Source organism: Bombina bombina, chromosome 2, assembly GCF_027579735.1.
Source record: "Bombina bombina isolate aBomBom1 chromosome 2, aBomBom1.pri, whole genome shotgun sequence".
NCBI lineage: Eukaryota > Metazoa > Chordata > Amphibia > Anura > Bombinatoridae > Bombina > Bombina bombina.
This window is the reverse complement of record NC_069500.1, coordinates 357,743,277-357,760,458: the sequence shown is the minus strand read 5'-3', so window position 1 is coordinate 357,760,458 and position 17,182 is coordinate 357,743,277. Positions and strand designations below refer to the sequence as shown.

The 17,182-nt window shown below is 41.6% G+C and overlaps 1 protein-coding gene across 1 annotated transcript in view; it reads right to left on the bottom strand.

The window, feature by feature from the left end:
* MLXIP (MLX interacting protein) overlaps nucleotides 1-17,182 on the bottom strand; it is a 254,388-nt gene that overhangs the window by 4,601 nt on the left and 232,605 nt on the right. The window contains exon 16 of the mRNA XM_053701754.1: nucleotides 13,819-13,948. Coding sequence (XP_053557729.1) covers nucleotides 13,819-13,948 — 130 coding nt within the window. The remainder of the gene's footprint in view (nucleotides 1-13,818; nucleotides 13,949-17,182) is intronic.

The following is a 17,182-nucleotide window of genomic DNA, read 5'->3' as shown; positions in this document are numbered from 1 at the left end:
CACAACTTTAGGTAAAAATTCAAAAGAAGTTCGCAACACTGCCTTATCCTGATGAAAAATCAGAAAAGGAGACTCACAAGAAAGAGCAGATAATTCAGAAACTCTTCTGGCAGAAGAGATTGCCAAAAGGAACAAAACTTTCCAAGAAAGTAATTTAATGTCCAATGAATGCATAGGTTCAAACGGAGGAGCTTGAAGAGCCCCCAGAACCAAATTCAAACTCCAAGGAGGAGAAATTGACTTAATGACAGGTTTTATACGAACCAAAGCTTGTACAAAACAAAGAATATCAGGAAGATTAGCAATCTTTCTGTGAAAAAGAACAGAAAGAGCAGAGATTTGTCCTTTCAAAGAACTTGCGGATAAACCTTTATCTAAACCATCCTGAAGAAACTGTAAAATTCTCGGAATTCTAAAAGAATGCCAAGAAAAATGATGAGAAAGACACCAAGAAATATAAGTCTTCCAGACTCTATAATATATCTCTCTGGATACAGATTTACGAGCCTGTAACATAGTATTAATCACAGAGTCAGAGAAACCTCTTTGACCAAGAATCAAGCGTTCAATCTCCATACCTTTAAATTTAAGGATTTGAGATCCTGATGGAAAAAAGGACCTTGCGACAGAAGGTCTGGTCGTAGCGGAAGAGTCCACGGATGGCAAGAGGCCATCCGGACAAGATCCACATACCAAAACCTGTGAGGCCATGCCGGAGCTACCAGCAGAACAAACGAGCATTCCTTCAGAATCTTGGAGATTACTCTTGGAAGAAGAACTAGAGGCGGAAAGATATAAGCAGGATGATACTTCCAAGGAAGTGATAATGCATCCACGGCTTCCGCCTGAGGATCCCGGGATCTGGACAGATACCTGGGAAGTTTCTTGTTTAGATGAGATGCCATCAGATTTATTTCTGGAAGCTCCCATATTTGAACAATCTGAAGAAACACCTCTGGGTGAAGAGACCATTCGCCCGGATGCAACGTTTGGCGACTGAGATAATCCGCTTCCCAATTGTCTATACCTGGGATATGAACCGCAGAGATTAGACAGGAGCTGGATTCCGCCCAAACCAGAATTCGAGATACTTCTTTCATAGCCAGAGGACTGTGAGTCCCTCCTTGATGATTGATATATGCCACAGTAGTGACATTGTCTGTCTGAAAACAAATGAACGATTCTCTCTTCAGAAGAGGTCAAGACTGAAGAGCTCTGAAAATTGCACGGAGTTCCAAAATATTGATCGGTAATCTCACCTCCTGAGATTCCCAAACTCCTTGTGCCGTCAGAGATCCCCACACAGCTCCCCAACCTGTGAGACTTGCATCTGTTGAAATTACAGTCCAGGTCGGAAGCACAAAAGAAGCCCCCTGAATTAAACGATGGTGATCTGTCCACCACGTTAGAGAGTGTCGTACAATCGGTTTTAAAGATATTAATTGAGATATCTTTGTGTAATCCTTGCACCATTGATTCAGCATACAGAGCTGAAGAGGTCGCATGTGAAAACGAGCAAAGGGGATCGCGTCCGATGCAGCAGTCATAAGACCTAGAATTTCCATGCATAAGGCTACCGAAGGGAATGATTGTGACTGAAGGTTTCGACAAGCTGAAATCAATTTTAGACGTCTCTTGTCTGTTAAAGACAGAGTCATGGACACTGAAACTATCTGGAAACCCAGAAAGGTTACCCTTGTCTGAGGAATCAATGAACTTTTGGTGAATTGATCCTCCAACCATGATCTTGAAGAAACAACACAAGTCAATTCGTATGAGATTCTGCTAAATGTAAAGACTGAGCAAGTACCAAGATATCGTCCAAATAAGGAAATACCACAATACCCTGTTCTCTGATTACAGACAGAAGGGCACCGAGAACCTTTGTAAAAATTCTTGGAGCTGTAGCTAGGCCAAACGGCAGAGCCACAAACTGGTAATGCTTGTCCAGAAAAGAGAATCTCAGGAACTGATAATGATCTGGATGAATCGGAATATGCAGATATGCATCCTGTAAATCTATTGTGGACATAAAATGCCCTTGCTGAACAAAAGGCAAGATAGTCCTTACAGTTACCATTTTGAACGTTGGTATCCTTACATAACGATTCAATATTTTTAGATCCAGAACTGGTCTGAAGGAATTCTCCTTCTTTGGTACAATGAAGAGATTTGAATAAAACCCCATCCCCTGTTCCAGAACTGGAACTGGCATAATTACTCCAGCCAACTCTAGATCTGAAACACAATTCAGAAATGCTTGAGCTTTCACTGGATTTACTTGGACACGGGAAAGAAAAAATCTCTTTGCAGGAGGTCTCATCTTGAAACCAATTCTGTACCCTTCTGAAACAATGTTCTGAATCCAAAGATTGTGAACAGAATTGATCCAAATTTCTTTGAAAAAACGTAACCTGCCCCCTACCAGCTGAGCTGGAATGAGGGCCGCACCTTCATGTGGACTTAGAAGCAGGCTTTGCCTTTCTAGAAGGCTTGGATTTATTTCAGACTGGAGATGGTTTCCAAACTGAAACTGCTCTTGAGGATGAAGGATCAGGCTTTTGTTCTTTGTTGAAACGAAAGGAACGAAAACGATTATTAGCCCTGTTTTTACCCTTAGATTTTTTATCCTGTGGTAAAAAAGTTCCTTTCCCACCAGTAACAGTTGAGATAATGGAATCCAACTGAGAACCAAATAATTTGTTACCCTGGAAAGAAATGGAAAGTAGAGTTGATTTAGAAGCCATATCAGCATTCCAAGTTTTAAGCCATAAAGCTCTTCTAGCTAAAATAGCTAGAGACATAAACCTGACATCAACTCTAATAATATCAAAAAATGGCATCACAGATAAAATTATTAGCATGCTGAAGAAGAATAATAATATTATGAGAATCATGATCTGTTACTTGTTGTGCTAAAGTCTCCAACCAAAAAGTTGAAGCTGCAGCAACATCAGCCAAAGATATAGCAGGTCTAAGAAGATTACCTGAACACAGATAAGCTTTTCTTAGAAAGGATTCAATTTTCCTATCTAAAGGATCTTTAAACGAAGTACCATCTGACGTAGGAATAGTAGTACGTTTAGCAAGTGTAGAAATAGCCCCATCGACTTTAGGGATTTTGTCCCAAAATTCTAATCTGTCAGACGGCACAGGATATAATTGCTTAAAACATTTAGAAGGAGTAAATGAATTACCCAATTTATCCCATTCTCTGGAAATTACTTCAGAAATAGCATTAGGAACAGGAAAAACTTCTGGAATAACCACAGGAGATTTAAATACCTTATCTAAACGTTTAGAATTAGTATCAAGAGGACCAGAATCCTCTATTTCTAAAGCAATTAGTACTTCTTTAAGTAAAGAACGAATAAATTCCATTTTAAATAAATATGAAGATTTATCAGCATCAATCTCTGAGACAGAATCCTCTGAACCAGAAGAGTCATCAGATTCAGAATGATGATGTTCATTTAAAAATTCATCTGTAGAGAGAGAAGTTTTAAAAGATTTTTTATGTTTACTAGAAGGAGAAATAACAGACATAGCCTTCTTGATGGATTCAGAAACAAAATCTCTTATGTTATCAGGAACATTCTGCACCTTAGATGTTGAGGGAACTGCAACAGGCAATGGTACATTACTAAAGGAAATATTATCTGCTTTAACAAGTTTGTCATGACAATTAATACAAACAACAGCCGGAGGAATAGCTACCAAAGTTTACAGCAGATACACTTAGCTTTGGTAGTTCCAGCACTAGACAGCGATTTTCCTGAAGTATCTTCTGACTCAGATGCAACGTGAGACATCTTGCAATATGTAAGAGAAAAAACAACATATAAAGCAAAATTGATCAAATTCCTTAAATGACAGTTTCAGGAATGGGAAAACATGCCAATAAACAAGCTTCTAGTAACCAGAAGCAAAGAAAAAATGAGACTGAAATAATGTGGAGACAAAAGAGACGCCCATATTTTTTGGCGCCAAATAATACGCCCACATTGTTTGGCGCCTAAATGCTTTTTGGCGCCAAAAATGACGCCACATCCGGAACGCCGACATTTTTGGCGCAAAAGGACGTCAAAAAATGACGCAACTTCCGGCGACACGTATGACGCCGGAAACAGAAAAGATTTTTTGCGCCAAAAAAGTCCGCGCCAAGAATGACGCAATAAAATGAAGCATTTTCAGCCCCCGCGAGCCTAACAGCCCACAGGGAAAAAAAGTCAAATTTTTAAGGTAAGAAAAAATGATTGATTCAAATGCATTATCCCAAATATGAAACTGACTGTCTGAAAATAAGGAATGTTGAACATTCTGAGTCAAGGCAAATAAATGTTTGAATACATATATTTAGAACTTTATAAATAAAGTGCCCAACCATAGCTTAGAGTGTCACAGAAAATAAGATTTACTTACCCCAGGACACTCATCTACATGTTTGTAGAAAGCCAAACCAGTACTGAAACGAAAATCAGCAGAGGTAATGGTATATAAATAAGAGTATATCGTCGATCTGAAAAGGGAGGTAAGAGATGAATCTCTACGACCGATAACAGAGAACCTATGAAATAGACCCCGTAGAAGGAGATCACTGCATTCAAATAGGCAATACTCTCCTCACATCCCTCTGACATTCACTGCACGCTGAGAGGAAAACATAATTTATGCTTACCTGATAAATTCCTTTCTCCTGTAGTGTGATCAGTCCACGGGTCATCATTACTTCTGGGATATTAACTCCTCCCCAACAGGAAGTGCAAGAGGATCACCCAGCAGAGCTGCTATATAGCTCCTCCCCTCTACGTCACACCCAGTCATTCGACCAAGAACCAACGAGAAAGGAGAAGCTAAAGGGTGCAGTGGTGACTGGAGTATAATTTAAAAATTTAGACCTGCCATAAAAAACAGGGCGGGCCGTGGACTGATCACACTACAGGAGAAAGGAATTTATCAGGTAAGCATAAATTATGTTTTCTCCTGTTAAGTGTGATCAGTCCACGGGTCATCATTACTTCTGGGATACCAATACCAAAGCAAAAGTACACGGATGACGGGAGGGATAGGCAGGATCTTTATACAGAAGGAACCACTGCCTGAAGAACCTTTCTCCCAAAAATAGCCTCCGAAGAAGCAAAAGTGTCAAATTTGTAAAATTTGGAAAAAGTATGAAGCGAAGACCAAGTTGCAGCCTTGCAAATCTGTTCAACAGAGACCTCATTCTTAAAGGCCCAAGTGGAAGCCACAGCTCTAGTGGAATGAGCTGTAATTCTTTCAGGAGGCTGCTGTCCAGCAGTCTCATAGGCTAAACGTATAATGCTACGAAGCCAAAAAGAGAGAGAGGTAGCCGAAGCTTTTTGACCTCTCCTCTGACCAGAGTAAATGACAAACAGGGAAGATGTTTGTCGAAAATCTTTAGTTGCCTGTAAATAAAATTTTAGGGCACGAACTACATCTAGATTGTGCAGAAGTCGTTCCTTCTTTGAGGAAGGATTAGGACACAAGGATGGAACAACAATCTCCTGATTGATATTCCTGTTAGTGACTACCTTAGGTAAAAACCCAGGTTTAGTACGCAGAACTACCTTATCCGAGTGAAAAATCAGATAAGGAGAATCACAATGTAAGGCTGATAACTCAGAGACTCTTCGAGCCGAGGAAATAGCCATTAAGAATAGAACTTTCCAAGATAACAATTTTATATCAACTGAATGAAGGGGTTCAAACGGAACGCCCTGTAAAACGTTAAGAACAAGGTTTAAACTCCATGGCGGAGCAACAGTTTTAAACACAGGCTTAATCCTGGCCAAAGCCTGACAAAAAGCCTGAACGTCTGGAACTTCTGACAGACGTTTGTGTAACAAAATGGACAGAGCTGAGATCTGTCCCTTTAAAGAACTAGCGGATAAACCCTTTTCTAAACCCTCTTGTAGAAAAGACAATATCCTAGGAATCCTAACCTTACTCCAAGAGTAACCTTTGGATTCGCACCAATACAGGTATTTACGCCATATTTTATGATAAATCTTTCTGGTAACAGGTTTCCTAGCCTGTATCAGGGTATCAATTACTGCCTCAGAGAATCCACGCTTTGATAAAATCAAGCGTTCAATCTCCAGGCAGTCAGCTTCAGAAAAATTAGATTTTGATGTTTGAAAGGACCCTGAATCAGAAGGTCCTGTCTCAGAGGCAGAGACCAAGGTGGACAGGATGACATGTCCACTAGATCTGCATACCAAGTCCTGCGTGGCCATGCAGGCGCTATTAGAATCACTGATGCTCTCTCCTGTTTGATTCTGGCAATCAATCGAGGAAGCATCGGGAAGGGTGGAAACACATAAGCCATCCCGAAGGTCCAAGGTGCTGTCAAAGCATCTATCAGAACCGCTCCCGGATCCCTGGATCTGGACCCGTAACAAGGAAGCTTGGCGTTCTGTCGAGACGCCATGAGATCTATCTCTGGTTTGCCCCAACGTCGAAGTATTTGGGCAAAGACCTCCGGATGAAGTTCCCACTCCCCCGGATGAAAAGTCTGACGACTTAGGAAATCCGCCTCCCAGTTCTCCACTCCCGGGATGTGGATTGCTGACAGGTGGCAAGAGTGAGACTCTGCCCAGCGAATTATCTTTGATACTTCCATCATAGCTAGGGAGCTTCTTGTCCCTCCCTGATGGTTGATGTAAGCTACAGTCGTGATGTTGTCCGACTGAAACCTGATGAACCCCCGAGTTGTTAACTGGGGCCAAGCCAGAAGGGCATTGAGAACTGCTCTCAATTCCAGAATGTTTATTGGCAGGAGACTCTCCTCCTGAGTCCATGATCCCTGAGCCTTCAGGGAATTCCAGACAGCGCCCCAACCTAACAGGCTGGCGTCTGTTGTTACAATTGTCCAATTTGGCCTGCTGAATGGCATCCCCTTGGACAGATGTGGCCGAGAAAGCCACCACAGAAGAGAATTCCTGGTCTCTTGATCCAGATTCAGAGTGGGGGACAAGTCTGAGTAATCCCCATTCCACTGACTTAGCATGCACAATTGCAGCGGTCTGAGGTGTAGGCGTGCAAAGGGGACTATGTCCATTGCCGCTACCATTAAGCCGATCACCTCCATACATTGAGCCACTGATGGGTGTTGAATGGAATGAAGGGCACGGCAGGCGTTTTGAAGTTTTGTTAACCTGTCTTCTGTCAGGTAAATCTTCATTTCTACAGAATCTATAAGAGTCCCCAAGAAGGGAACTGTTGTGAGTGGAACGAGAGAACTCTTCTTTTCGTTTACCTTCCACCCATGCGATCTTAGAAATGCCAGTACAAACTCTGTATGAGACTTGGCAGTTTGAAAGCTTGAAGCTTGAATCAGAATGTCGTCTAGGTATGGAGCTACCGAGATTCCTCGCGGTCTTAGTACCGCCAGAAGAGCCCCCAGAACCTTTGTGAAGATTCTTGGAGCCGTAGCCAACCCGAATGGAAGAGCTACAAACTGGTAATGCCTGTCTAGGAAGGCAAACCTTAGATACCGGAAATGATCTCTGTGAATCGGTATGTGAAGGTAAGCATCCTTTAAATCCACTGTGGTCATGTACTGACCCTTTTGGATCATGGGTAGGATTGTCCGAATAGTTTCCATTTTGAACGATGGAACTCTTAGGAATTTGTTTAGGATCTTTAAATCCAAGATTGGTCTGAAGGTTCCTTCTTTCTTGGGAACCACAAACAGATTTGAGTAAAACCCCTGTCCGTGTTCCGACCGCGGAACCGGATGGATCACACCCATTAATAAAAGATCTTGTACACAGCGTAGAAACGCCTCTTTCTTTATTTGGTTTGTTGACAACCTTGACAGATGGAATCTCCCTTTTGGGGGAGAGGATTTGAAGTCCAGAAGATATCCCTGAGATATGATCTCTAACGCCCAGGGATCCTGGACATCTCTTGCCCAAGCCTGGGCGAAGAGAGAAAGTCTGCCCCCCACTAGATCCGGTCCCGGATCGGGGGCCCTCAATTCATGCTGTCTTAGGGGCAGCAGCAGGTTTTCTGGCCTGCTTGCCCTTGTTCCAGGACTGGTTAGGTCTCCAGCCTTGTCTGTAGCGAGCAACAGCTCCTTCCTGTTTTGGTGCAGAGGAAGTTGATGCTGCTCCTGTCTTGAAATTACGAAAGGAACGAAAATTAGACTGTCTAGCCTTCGGCTTGGCTCTGTCTTGAGGCAGGGCGTGGCCTTTACCTCCTGTAATGTCAGCGATAATTTCCTTCAAACCGGGCCCGAATAAGGTCTGCCCTTTGAAAGGTATGTTGAGTAACAGATTTAGAAGTAACATCAGCTGACCAGGATTTTAGCCACAGTGCTCTGCGTGCCTGAATGGCGAATCCGGAATTCTTAGCCGTAAGTTTAGTTAAATGTACAACGGCATCTGAAACAAAAGAATTAGCTAGCTTAATTGTTTTAAGCTTGTTTGAAATTTCCTCTATAGTTATTGAGTCAAGAGTCTCTTCCAGGGACTCGAACCAAAAGGCTGATGCGGCCGTGACAGACGCAATACATGCAAGAGGTTGTAATATAAAACCTTGTTGAACAAACATTTTCTTAAGGTAACCTTCTAATTTTTTATCCATTGGATCAGAAAAAGCACAGCTATCCTCCACCGGGATAGTGGTACGCTTAGCCAGAGTCGAAACCGCTCCCTCCACCTTAGGGATCGTCTGCCATAAGTCCCGTGTGGTGGCGTCTATTGGAAACATTTTTCTAAATACAGGAGGGGGGGGGAAAGGGCACATCGGGCCTATCCCACTCCTTAGTAATTATCTCTGTAAGCCTCTTAGGTATAGGAAATACGTCAGTACTCGCCGGTACCGCATAGTATCTATCCAGCCTACATAATTTCTCTGGAATTGCAACGGTGTTACAATCATTCAGAGCCGCTAATACCTCCCCTAACAGTACGCGGAGGTTATCAAGCTTAAACTTAAAATTAGAAATGTCTGAATCCACTCTAATGGGATCAGAACCGTCACCTGCAGATTGAAGCTCTCCGTCCTCATGTTCCGCATACTGTGACCCAGTATCTGACATGGCCCTAGTATTATCAGCGCACTCTGTTCTCACCCCAGAGTGGTCCCGCTTCCCTCTAAGTTATGGTAATTTTGACAAAACCTCAGTCATAACATTAGCCATGTCCTGCAATGTGATTTGTAATGGCCGCCCTGATGTACTCGGCGCTACAATATCACGCACCCCCCGAGCGGGAGATGCAGGTACTGACACGTGAGGGGAGTTAGACGGCATAACTTTCCTCTCGTTGTCTGGTGAAAGCTGTTCAATTTGTACAGATTGACTTTTATTTAAAGTAGCATCAATACAATTAGTACATAAATTTCTATTGGGCTCCACTTTGGCTTTAGCACATATAGCACAGAGATATTCCTCTGAGTCAGACATGTTAAACACACTAGCAAATAACCAGCAAACTTGGAAAAACTTTTCAATTCACTTTTATAAATAGTATGCAAAAACGCACTGTGCCTTTAAGAAGCACAGAAGGATATGACAGTTGAGTACAATAAAACAGATAATTTTATGAAAAACAAACTTTTTTCTCAGTAAAAATACAATCTTAGCAAAGGATTGCTCCCATTAGTAATGGATAACTAGCCCTATAATAGCACAGAATGTAACGTTTTTTATCACAGTCAAGCACAATCTCACAGGTCTGCTGTGAGTGATTACCTCCCTCAAAATAACTTTTGAAGACCCCTGAGCTCTGTAGAGACGAACCAGATCATGCAGGGAAGAAGAACAGACTTGTGACTGAATTTCTGATGCGTAGTAAAAGCGCCAAATTCAGCCCCTCCCCCTCACACACAACAGTGAGGGAGATCAGTAAACTGTCATAAATCCCACAAAATGCCCGCCAAGTGGATAAAACTAATGCCCAAATAAGTTTTCACCCAGTACCTCAGAAATATAAACGATTTTACATGCCAGCAAATAAACATCACATCAATAAATGTATTTGTCATAAAAAGCCTGCTGCAAGCCGTTTTAACTGCAAAATAGGCTAAAGTTTTATGTAAACAGTATTATTTCAGTGAAATGCCATTCCCCAGAATACTGAAGTGAAAATATACATACATGACAGCCTGATACCAGTTGCTACCACTGCATTTAAGGCTGAACTTACTTTATATAGGTATTTGCAGTATTTTCTAGTCAATTCCATTCTCAGAAAATAATATGCTGCTACATACCTCTTTGCAGGTGAACCTGCCCGCTGTCCCCTGATCTGAAGTTTACCTCACTCCTCAGATGGCCGAGAACAGCAACATGATCTTAACTACTCCGGTTAAAATCATACAGAAAAAACTCAGGTAGATTCTTCTTCAAATTCTCCCTGAGAAGGAACAACACACTCCGGTGCTGTTTTAAAATAACAAACTTTTGATTGAAGTTATAAAAACTAAGTATAATCACCACAGTCCTCTCACACATCCTATCTATTAGTTGGGTGCAAGAGAATGACTGGGTGTGACGTAGAGGGGAGGAGCTATATAGCAGCTCTGCTGGGTGATCCTCTTGCACTTCCTGTTGGGGAGGAGTTAATATCCCAGAAGTAATGATGACCCGTGGACTGATCACACTTAACAGGAGAAAACCGGGCTCCAACTTGCTGCGGAGCGCATATCAACGTAGAATCTAGCACAAATTTACTTCACCACCTCCATAGGAGGCAAAGTTTGTAAAACTGAATTGTGGGTGTGGTGAGGGGTGTATTTATAGGCATTTTGAGGTTTGGGAAACTTTGCCCCTCCTGGTAGGAATGTATATCCCATACGTCACTAGCTCATGGACTCTTGCTAATTACATGAAAGAAAGTATTATTTATGTTCACTCAGATAAAATAACCAATCTATCAAAACAGGCAGCTTTACAATACAAACTAAACTAAAACAATAAAGTTAAAAAGCCCAATAGGCCATACAAGCAGGGCCACCGCTAGAAATTTTGGGGCCCCTGACTTAATTTTTGACCTAGTGACTAAAACTTATAGGCACTTTATTCTTAAAGGACCAGTCAACACAGTAGATTTTCATAATCAACAAATGCAAGATAACAAGACAATGCAATAGCACTTAGTCTGAACTTCAAATGAGTAGTAGATTTTTTTTCTGACAATTTAAAAAGTTATGTCTTTTTCCACTCCCCCTGTACCATGTGACAGCCATCAGCCATTCACAAATGCATACACGTACCATGTAACAGCCATCAGCCAATCACAAATGCATACACACTTATTCTAGTACATGCTCAGTAGGAGCTGGTGACTAAAAAAGTTTAAATATAAAAAGACTGTGCACATTTAGATAATGGAAGTAAACTGGAAAGTTGTTTAAAATGGCATGCTCTATCTGAATCATGAAAGTTTAATTTTGATTGAGTGTCCCTTTAAGTATAGTCAAACTTGGAAATGTTGTAAAGGTAGTAACACAGAAACACACAGACACACTCATACACTGAAACATACACACACTCACACATAAGTATTCACATATAGGCACTCTAGCAGACACGCAAAGAAACACAAACAATCTCAGACACAGACACCCAAACAGACACTCAGCACTTGTTTACATTGACCTGACAAGTAATGAGGTAGACTACAGTTTTGTCAAAAAGGAGATTTACAAAACAAAATATGGAGTTCTGATTATCTTTTTGTCAAGGAAGATGCCAACTAAATGATGCCAACAGCATGCAGTGGCTGAAATGAAGGGCCCTGAACTGCCTAAACAATAATTTAAAGGTTAAATGGTGGATTGGTGACTTCCGGAAAGGTCTCAGTCTCAAAGTCTGTAGCAAGATGTGAATAACCAGTAGTAAGGTCAAAATGTCCAGTATAGTAAGGTCAAAATGTCCTAAAAAGGAACATACAATGGACACACACAAACTCGAACACAAACTTACACATACACCCAAGGAAACACAGACAGCCTCAGAAAACACACAAAGACATACACACACACAGAGACACCCACAGAAAACACACAAAGACATACATACACAGAGTGACAACCACATAAAACACAGAAAGACATAAATACACACACACACACACACACCCTGAGACATCCACAGAAAACACACAAAGACATACACACACTCTCACAGAGTCACCCACAAAAAATGCACGCACACCCTCACAGAGACACCCACAGAAAACACACACCCTCACAGAGACATCCACAGAAAAAACAGACATACATACACATACACACACCCACCCTCACAGAGGCATCCAGAGAAAATACACAAAGACATACATACACCCACCCTCACAGAGACACCCATAGAAAAAGCACAAAGACACACACACACCCTCACAGACATCCACAGAAAATGCACAAAGACATACACACCCACCCTCACAGAGAGACCCACAGAAAGAAAATACATACACACTCATAGACACAAACAAAAGCACAAAGACAAACACAGACACCCACAGAAACACTCACAGGAGGTAAAATGTCTGTACATTGCATTCCCTAAATCAATATTGTGTGACATGCATGATAAAAAAAAAAATCAGAAATTAAGAGATTACTTTTTAAAGAATCATATTTGTAAATGTGCAAACAAAAATAATTCTGTGAATTCAAAATTGTACATTAAATGATCTGAGTAGATGGCTAGGTGAAGAAAAGTACTTTTAAAAGGTTGACATATGTTTGGTCCCCCCCCCCCATTTTTCCCAACCAAGAGCACCACTTCAAATGTAGTGTAAAAATGTTCCCATCTGTCAGCTGTACTTATGTATTTTGAAAATGCTGTACTCTATATGATCTTGGTGGAAGCATAAGCTGTGGTACTCATACCATTAGATCTGGTTAAATGCAGGATTTAGGCTTGTTTGCATGTATTTCAAAATGCAGCTGTAGTGTAAACTGAACAGTTTTAAGTTAACCTGTCTCATTTCAGACACTGAGCAATCAGTCTGAGAGTATTTTTTATGCAGATGTAAAAATCTTAGATAAAATGCCTCCTTGCATCTGGAAAGTCCTTGCATAAAGGGGCAGTAAACTGGAATGTTATATATATATATATATATATATATATATATATATATATATATATATATATATATATATATATATATATATATATATATATATATATAAATAAAAAACGCATATCTGCCAAAAGGGCACCTATCATTTGTGTACTGATGAGGAAACATTTCTGCATGGCTTTAAATATAAAATTTCTACAGCATTTTCAAATAATCATAAATACACTGCTGCTAAAAAAATGTGTTTTTATGGACCCCTAGCCCCACCAAACAACTACTACCACACTGAAGTTACAATCCAAAATTGCACAAAGAAATAAAAAACATTTACTAAGTAAGTCCTACCTCCTCTGCAAATGAAAGTGATCTGCCGTCTGACTCAGGCACACACTGTACAAACAAAGTGCCAAGTCTGTCTCACACTGTGCACAGGGCCGCCATCAGGGGGCGACTCCTGTCAGGGGACCCATGAGGCAAGAACAACTTTTTTTTTAAAAATTTTGGCAGCCACCAGTGGGTACTACAGCAGAGTGCTAATTGAGCATGGGAAATGTTATTACAAGGAGTAAAGTATTAGCATTTAAGAGGATTTCTGAGTGTGCACTAAACCACTATGCACAGTGTGAGACAGACTTGGCACTTTTTAATAAAAAAATATATATATATATTTTTTTTTAGTTGCTCTTGCCTTATGGGGACCCCGTGATGGTGGCCCTGCATACAAGAGTAGATATGTAAATAAGGAGAATGTACTTACTTGGTCTCAAAGCAAGTAGAGAGCAGTGTTGTTCCAGCCATTCTAGTGTTGTTTTGTACATCTCCTCTAAACTGGTTGTTGACACCATATCATTGAAAGACTCAAATAATGGTTTTATAATGATGCTAAACTGAATTCACAAACCATGTTAAGGAAAACTACAAAAGAATATTTTGTACTACATGAATTATTAAAGAGATAGTGGTGTATAGGATGTAATAAGACTTTATAGTATAGTAACAAGGTATTATTTGGACTATCAATAGTATATAAAGGAATAGTCTGATACGGTGAAGTAACAACGGTTCAAAAACAAAATTTATGCTTACCTGATAAATTTATTTCTCTTGTGGTGTATCCAGTCCACGGATTCATCCATTACTTGTGGGATATTCTCCTTCCCAACAGGAAGCTGCAAGAGGATCACCCACAGCAGAGATGTCTATATAGCTCCTCCCCTAACTGCCACCTCCAGTCATTCGACCGAAGACAAGCAAGAGAAAGGAGAAACTATAGGGTGCAGTGGTGACTGTAGTTTAAAAATAAAAAACACCTGCCTTAAAATGACAGGGCGGGCCGTGGACTGGATACACCACAAGAGAAATAAATTTATCAGATAAGCATAAATTTTGTTTTCTCTTGTAAGGTGTATCCAGTCCACGGATTCATCCATTACTTGTGGGATACCAATAGCAAAGCTATAGGACACGGATGAAGGGAGGGACAAGGTAGGCGCATAAACAGAAGGCACCACTGCCTGTAAGACCTTTCTCCCAAAAATAGCCTCCGAAGAAGCAAAAGTATCAAATTTGTAGAATTTAGAAAAGGTATGAAGCGAAGACCAAGTCGCCGCCTTACAAATCTGTTCAACAAAGCCTCATTTTTAAAAGCCCATGTGGAAGCCACCGCTCTAGTGGAATGAGCTGTAATTCTTTCAGGAGGCTGCTGGCCAGCAGTCTCATAAGCTTAGCGGATTATACTTCTTAACCAAAAAGAAAGAGAAGTTGCTGAAGCCTTTTGGCCTCTCCTCTGTCTAGAGAAGACAACAAACAATGCAGATGTTTGACGAAAATCCTTAGTAGCTTGTAAATAAAACTTTAAGGCAAAAACCACGTCGATATTGTGTAATAGACGTTCTTTCTTTGAAGAAGGATTAGGACACAGTGATGGAACAACAATCTCCTGATTGATATTCTTATTAGATACCACCTTAGGAAGAAACCCAGGTTCGGTACGCAAAACTACCTTATCTGCATGTAAGATCAGATAAGGGGAATCACACTGTAAGGCAGATAACTCTGAAACTCTTCGAGCCGAAGAGATAGCTACCAAAAACAGAACTTTCCAAGATAAAAGCTTGATATCTATGGAATGCAGAGGTTCAAACGGAACCCCTTGAAGAACTTTAAGCACTAAATTTAAACTCCATGGCGGAGCAACAGGTTTAAACACAGGCTTGATTCTAACTAAAGCCTGACAAAACGCCTGAACGTCTGGAACATCCGCCAGACGCTTGTGCAAAAGAATAGACAGAGCAGAAATCTGTCCCTTTAAGGAACTAGCTGACAATCCCTTCTCCAATCCTTCTTGGAGAAAAGATAATATCCTAGGAATCCTGACTTTACTCCATGAGTAACCCTTGGATTCACACCATATCTTATGATAGATTTTCCTGGTGACAGGCTTTCGAGCCTGAATTAAGGTATCAATGACCGACTCGGAGAAACCACGTTTTGATAAAATCAAGCGTTCAATCTCCAAGCAGTCAGACGCAGAGAAATTAGATTTTGATGGTTGAAAGGACACTGAAGTAGAAGGTCCTGCCTCAGCGGCAGAGTCCATGGTGGAAGGGATGACATGTCCACGAGATCTGCATACCAAGTCCTGCGTGGCCACACAGGTGCTATCAAAATCACCAAAGCTCTCTCCTGCTTGATCTTGGCAATCAGACGAGGGAGCAGAGGAAACGGAAAACACATAAGCCAGGTTGAAGGACCAAGGCGCTGCTAGAGCATCTATCAGCGCTGCCTTGGGATCCCTGGACCTGGAACCGTAACAAGGAAGCTTGGCGTTCTGACGAGACACCATGAGATCCAGTTCTGGTTTGCCCCAAAGTTGAATCAACTGTGCAAACACCTCCGGATGGAGCTCCCACTCCCCCGGATGAAAAGTCTGCCGACTTAGAAATTCCGCCTCCAAGTTCTCTACTCCTGGGATATGGATAGCTGATAGATGGCAAGAGTGAAACTCTGCCAATAGAATTATTTTTGAAACCTCCAACATTGCTAGGGAACTCCTTGTTCCCCCTTGATGGTTGATGTAGGCTACAGTCGTGATATTGTCCGACTGAAATCTGATGAACCTGACCGCAGCAAGCTGAGGCCAAGCCTGAAGAGCATTGAATATCTCTCTTAGTTCCAGAATGTTTATTGGAAGGAGTGCCTCCTCCTGAGTCCACGAGCCCTGAGCCTTCAGGGAGTTCCAGACTTCACCCCAGCCCAAAAGGCTGGCATCTGTCATTACTATTGTCCAATCTGGCCTGCAGAAGGTCATACCCTTGGACAGATGGACCCGAGATAGCCACCAGAGAAGAGAATCCCTGGTCTCTTGATCCAGATTTAGTAGAGGGGACAAATCTGTGTAACCCCCATTCCACTGACTGAGCATGCAGAGTTGCAGCGGTCTGAGATGTATGCGGGCAAACTGCACTATGTCCATTGCCGATACCATTAAGCCGATTACTTCCATACACTGAGCCACTGAAGGGTGAGAAGTAGAATAAAGAACACGGCAGGAATTTAGAAGTTTTCACAACCTGGCCTCTGTCAGGTAAATCTTCATTTCTACAGAATCTATCAGAGTTCCGAGGAAGAAAACTCTTGTGAGAGGGGATAGAGAACTCTTTTCTTCGTTCACTTTCCACCCATGAGACCTCAGGAATGCCAGAACAATGTCCGTATTGGACCTGGCGATTTGAAAATTCGACCCCTGTATCAGAACGTCGTCTAGGTAAGGGGCTACTGCTATACCCCGCGGCCTTAGGACAGCTAGGAGTGACCCTAGAACCTTCGTAAAGATTCTTGGTGCCGTAGCTAACCCAAAGGAAAGAGCCACAAACTGGTAATGCCTGTCTAGGAAGGCGAACCTGAGAAACCGATGATGATCTCTGTGTATCGGAATGTGAAGATAAGCATCCTTTAAGTCCACGGTAGTCATATATTGACCCTCCTGGATCATAGGTAGGATGGTTTGAATAGTCTCCATCTTGAAGGATGGGACCCTGAGAAATTTGTTTAGGATCTTGAGATCTAAGATTGGTCTGAAGGTTCCCTCTTTCTTGGGAACTACAAACAGATTTGAATAG